This window comes from Oncorhynchus tshawytscha, linkage group LG05 (assembly GCF_018296145.1).
Source record: "Oncorhynchus tshawytscha isolate Ot180627B linkage group LG05, Otsh_v2.0, whole genome shotgun sequence".
Taxonomy (NCBI): domain Eukaryota; kingdom Metazoa; phylum Chordata; class Actinopteri; order Salmoniformes; family Salmonidae; genus Oncorhynchus; species Oncorhynchus tshawytscha.
This window is the reverse complement of record NC_056433.1, coordinates 64,107,144-64,113,281: the sequence shown is the minus strand read 5'-3', so window position 1 is coordinate 64,113,281 and position 6,138 is coordinate 64,107,144. Positions and strand designations below refer to the sequence as shown.

The 6,138-nt window shown below is 41.4% G+C and overlaps 1 protein-coding gene across 5 annotated transcripts in view; it reads left to right on the top strand.

The window, feature by feature from the left end:
• The first annotated feature begins 810 nt into the window (after positions 1-810).
• The window catches only part of LOC112251109 (PR domain zinc finger protein 5-like), a 51,935-nt gene continuing 46,607 nt past the window's right edge, over positions 811-6,138 (top strand). For 2 of the 5 annotated variants that reach the window (XM_042322233.1, XM_042322231.1), the window contains exons 1-4: positions 813-1,065; positions 1,895-1,978; positions 4,677-4,799; positions 5,934-6,102. In XM_042322233.1, the coding sequence (XP_042178167.1) occupies positions 967-1,065; positions 1,895-1,978; positions 4,677-4,799; positions 5,934-6,102 (475 nt within the window). In that variant the 5' untranslated portion in view covers positions 813-966. Of the gene's footprint in view, positions 1,066-1,894; positions 1,979-2,453; positions 2,490-4,676; positions 4,800-5,933; positions 6,103-6,138 lie in introns of those variants that run through there. The other 3 variants (XR_006083464.1, XM_042322232.1, XM_042322234.1) reach the window with 3 other exon arrangements.

The following is a 6,138-nucleotide window of genomic DNA, read 5'->3' as shown; positions in this document are numbered from 1 at the left end:
CTTTCGCAATTATGTTAGCACAGCTGAAAACTGTTGTTCTGATTAAAGATCAATAAAACTGGCCTTCTTTAGACTAGTTGAGTATCTGGAGCATCAGCATTTGTGGGTTTGATTACCGACTCAAAATGGCCAGAAACAAAGAACTTTCTTCTGAAACTCGTCAGTCTATTCTTGTTCTGAGAAATTAAGGCTATTCCATGTGAGAAATTGCCAAGAAACTGAAGATCTCGTACCACGCTGTGTACTACGCTGTGCACAACTGAGCAATAGGACAAGTACATTAGAGAGTCTAGCTTGAGAAACCTCATAAGTCCTCAACTGGCAGCTTCATTAAATAGTACCCGCAAAACACCAGTCTCAACGTCAACAGTGAAGAGACCACTACCTGATGCTGGCCTTCTAGGCAGAGTTCCTCTGTCCAGTGTCTGTGTTCTTTTGCCCATCTTAATCTTTTCTTTTTATTGGCCTAGAAGGCTCTGCCTAGAAGGCCAGTAACCTGCAGTTGCATCTTCACTGTTGACCTTGACACTGGTGATTTTATTTAAAAAACAAGGACATTTCTAAGTGACACCAAACTTTTGAATGCTAGTGTATATATACATAGGCACATTGAAGATATAAATATAAAAATAAATAAATAAAAATAAAAATAATAAGAACCAATGTAAAGACCTGATCAACTTTAGATTTGCATATGTTTGTGGTTACTGCTCGTCATCCAAAGTTAGAGGACAGAGGGACTTCAAAGTGCGTGAGCATCCTTCACAAAATATGTAGCTTCTGGTAACAAATTTTGAACCAATCAGGACGCCTGCTAGTCATGCAGCAAGAGAGGACATTTAACCTGGACCGAATTACAGAGAACACCCCGCTGCAAACTCTCATGTTTGTGCGAAAACAGACAAAGTCATTACTTTCCCCGCTGGCATAGTTTCTAATGATCACATTAGTGATTCGCTCAGAGCAATGACAATGTTGGGAATGTATGTGCCAGATAGATTTTCTTTGAAATCATCTAATGTCCAGGATGGAATCGGGCTTTACACGGCGAGACAAGTGAAAAAGGTTTGGTTTTTTTGGACAGCACAATTTTGTATGTTTTGGGCATGAAGAAACGTACCAACGTTCAAAACTCATTCGGTGAATGGGAGAAAGGCAGTTTTCTGTTCGTATTTTGGGTTCTTTTTGCGAGTCGCTCCCAAAATCTCAAGCCATAGCCTACTTTAATGCTGCTCTGAGGTGCAGTGCCACGTAGATACTGTAACTAGCTCACTCCATAACAATGTTCACTTAGAACTCAACTCTCGTGTGTTACACAGTAACACGTGTTGATACATATTGAACACGTTCTAATGTACGTTTCCTATGCTGTCATTTAACTTGCATACTCAAAATGTGTCTAGTATTATAGGCTATTACACAATATTGTAACCAAGTTGACAATGTTACAAACAATGGTGGTTGAAAATGGTGCAAACAATGTTTTTTACTGAAAGTTATTAAACACTTCAAATGGCCAGGCTACCAAACGTTATTCATTACAATCTCACATTGGTCAAAACTTTGAACATGAATGCTTCATTCACGAGGAGCACATCTTGACCACACCCCCTCTTGTTGGGTGTTTGAACTAGGCTACTACAACTTGTAGGTCCAAAGTGAAACGCATAGGATGGATTCATGGACAATACTATGTATTATAATACTATAGTCCTATACTGTTTTACAATGTTTACTACTACATTATTTTTGGCATCTATTCCATCGCACAATTTATATCTGATTGCCTTCACATAGCCCCTGACAAAATGGAAAATGCCTCTTAGTAAAAAAGAAAGACAAGAAAATGAATATCTTGTATCCTCAAATTCTGACAACGTGTGTTTTCTACAAGGGGGAAAAGTTTGGCCCTTTTGCTGGAGAGAAGAAACTACCAAGTGAGCTGGATGAGAGCACAGACACCAGACTGATGTGGGAGGTGATACTAAAACAGACTACCTTCAGTCCTTTAACACTGCAGTCACAGCACAGACACCAGACTGATGTGGGAGGTGATACTAAAACAGACTACCTTCAGTCCTTTAACACTGCAGTCACAGCACAGACACCAGACTGATGTGGGAGGTGATACTAAAACAGACTACCTTCAGTCCTTTAACACTGCAGTCACAGCACAGACACCAGACTGATGTGGGAGGTGATACTAAAACAGACTACCTTCAGTCCTTTAACACTGCAGTCACAGCACAGACACCAGACTGATGTGGGAGGTGATACTAAAACAGACTACCTTCAGTCCTTTAACACTGCAGTCACAGCACAGACACCAGACTGATGTGGGAGGTGATACTAAAACAGACTACCTTCAGTCCTTTAACACTGCAGTCACAGCACAGACACTAGACTGATGTGGGAGGTGATACTAAAACAGACTACCTTCAGTCCTTTAACACTGCAGTCACAGCACAGACACCAGACTGATGTGGGAGGTGATACTAAAACAGACTACCTTCAGTCCTTTAACACTGCAGTCACAGCACAGACACTAGACTGATGTGGGAGGTGATACTAAAACAGACTACCTTCAGTCCTTTAACACTGCAGTCACAGCACAGACACCAGACTGATGTTCGAGGTGATACTAAAACAGACTACCTTACTTTTACATAATACAATAAATCATATTTATGTTCATTGTAGGCCTACTATTGAAATGAAAGGCTAAATAGATGAATTCTGTGGCAGTTCAGATACAGCACAGGCGATGCTTAATTGGAGCTTCTAGTTTGATGCACATACACTTGTTGACTGTAGAGTCTTGTTTTTGTAATGAGTCTTGGTTTGGCAAACTCCACCCGCATCGTGTGCCTTTGTTATAAATATGTTTTATCCCCATCATGAGGTTTTGAATTTATCTGAGATAAGGGACAGGTTTAATTACATTTCAGATCAGTGAGATTATGTTTATTTTCTGTGTAGTTAAAAGTACAAGTAATTGATTATATGTCAGCCATAAAGAATTCAGGTGTGGTCTGAAATTATACACTGAACAAAAATATAAATGCAGCATTTAAAGTGCTGGTTTCATGAGCTGAAATAAAAGATCCCATAAATGTTCCATATGCACAAAAAGCTTATTTCGCTCAAATTTTGTGCACAATTTTTTTACATCCTTGTTAGTGAGCATTTCTCCTTTGCTAAGAGAATCCATTCACCTTACAGGTTTGGCATATCAAGGAGCTGATTAAACAGCATGCTCATTACATAGGTGCACCTTGTGCGGGGGTCAATAAATGGCCACTCTAAAATGTGCAGTTTTGTCACACTCCACAATGCCACAGTCTCAACTTTTGAGGGAGCGTGCAATTGGCATGCTGACTGCAGGAATGTCCACCAGAGCTGTTGCCAGAGAATGTAATGTTCAATTCTCTACCATAATCTACCTCCAACGTCATTTTAGAGAATTTGGCAGTATGTCCAACCGGCCTCACAACCGCAGACCATGTGTAACTAGGCCAGTCCAGGACCTCCACATCCGGCTTTGTCACCTGCCTGATAGTCTCAGATGACAGCTGATGAAACTGTAGTTTTGCACAACCGAATCTACAAACTGTCAGTTGTCTTCACCAGGGTCATGACCTGACTGCAGTTCTGCATCGTAACCAGCTTCAGTGGGCAAATGCTCACCTTTGATGGCCACTGGCACTCTGGAGAAGTGTGCTCTTCACAGTTGAATCCCGGTTTCAACTGTACCGGGCAGATGGCGTCGTGTGGGCGAGTGTTTGCTAATGTCAATGTTGTGAACATCGTGTCCCATGGTGGTGGTGGGGTTATGGTATGGGCAGGCATAAGCTACGGAAAACGAACACAATTGCATTTTATCCATGGCAATTTGAATGCACAGAGATACCGTGATGAGATCCTGAGGCCTATTGTCGTGCCATTAATCCATCGTCATCACCTCATGTTTCAGCATGATAATGCTGGGCCCCATGTCGTAAGGATGTCGTAAGGATCTGTACACAATTCCACAATGGCCTGCATACTCACCAGACATGACACCCACCCATTGAGGATGTTTGGGATGCTCTGGATCGAAGTCTACGACAGTGTGTTCCAGTTCCCACCGATATCCAGCAACTTCGCACAGCCACTGAAGAGGAGTGGGACAACATTCCACAGGCCACTATCAACAGCCTGATCAACTCTATGTGAAGGAGATGTGTCGCACTGCATGAGGCAAATGGTGGTCACACCAGATACTGATTGTTTTTATGATCCACGCCCCTGCCCTTTTTTAAACAACAGATGCATATCTGTATTCCCAGTCATGTGAAATCCATAGACTAGTGCCTAATTAATTTTTTAAAATTGACTGATTTCCTTATATGAACTGTAACTCGTAACATCTTTGAAATTGTTGCATATTGCATTTTATATTCTTTCTCAGTGTTATATAATCATCTAGTAATCTATAACTTTCATGTTATATTGGATAGAACCACATTGTTTTATATCACAGGGTTTTTCATGGCAACTGTGATTTAGTTTGTAAAACAGCATCTCCAGATGAACACAAAGCTAGATCAAGAAGCTCGGTCTGTATGGAAGGGAGACGTTAATTCCAGCCAACAGTATTTCATGTTCTTGATAGGCATGTCTGTTTTCTGTTTCAGGTCCGAGGTAATAAAGGCGATGTGCTCTATGTTTTGGATGCCAGTAACCCTCGCCATGCCAACTGGCTGCGTTTTGTCCATCAGGCGCCATCACAAGAGGAGAAGAACCTGGCAGCAATCCAGGTACAGCCCCACGCTGAAGATAGTAACACCTTCAGACGTATCTACAGGGAGAGACACAGATAGAGCTGGATATCAGCACATATCTCTGAGTGAGAAGGGGAGAGAGAGAGAGGGAGAAGGAAAGAGAGAAATAAAGAGAGAGATGGACATCAGAGAGAAAGACTAGAAGAGAAGCGAGAGAAAGTTGGTGAGAGTGAGTTGAGATGGATAGTGAGAGTGAAATGAAGGGGAATGTGGATTTTTTTGTTTTGTCTGCCTGTGCAGACAGCTTGTAAGATTGCACCATGTGTTACTGATCAAGCCTGCCATATCAAAAGGAGATGTGATGGTGGTTCTGTCTGATGACTGTATGAGTTGAGGTGTCTTTCACAGCTGTAAGTAACTCTCTCAAAGTATCTGAACGTATTATGAAAATCTTCTCTAGTGCTTTGTGCATCCCTTACAGTGAAATGTAACAAAACATGTCAGTCTGTGATTAAGATCAGATTAATTATATCCATAAACCCACAAACACATACAACCCATACACAATCAGATCTATTGGCCAAAGTCGTGAACACACACACACACACACACACACACACACACACACACACACACACACACACACACACACACACACACACACACACACACACACACACACACACACACATGAGTCAGGGCTTGGCCTGGGATATCTCAGCTAGAGGAAAAAGAAGAAACGTGGAAGAAGGGAGAATTTAGAAGGGAAGTAGAACAGAACCTGTGATCTTCTGGCTGAGGTTCTGTCATTAATGCCACAGTGCTAAAGTGATCACTTGTTCAAAGGTCATTCATGTGTGTTAGAGCTCTGTGTTACATCAAAAGTTTAATTTATTGTGTTTCTCTTTTAAATTAATATATATGTGTATTTATAAATGCCTTATCCAAAAGAAAATGACGCTTTGATTTGATTAGACCGTGACCTTTAGGATGTGGAAGTTAATGATGACATGTTTAGGAGTTGGAGTGTTTGATCTTCGACCTTAATCAAGCCTCAGCAGACGAATGTCTAGGTTTATTGAGTTCAACCTTCAGCTACCCCTTTTTTCTGTGTGTGTGTGTGTATGTGTGTGTGTGTGGGGGGGGGTGATTGTGGTTCTGATCTCTCAGGATGGAGAGAATATCTTCTACCTGGCAGTGGACGACATTGAGACAGACACCGAGCTGCTGATAGGCTACCTGGACAGTGATATGGAGGAAGAGTCAGAGGAGGAGGAAGAGGAAATCATCAAATATGAAGATGAAAACAGCAAAGATGCCAAACATCTCATTGAAATGGGTAAATGCCTAACAAAGTTTTACCTAAACCTTCATA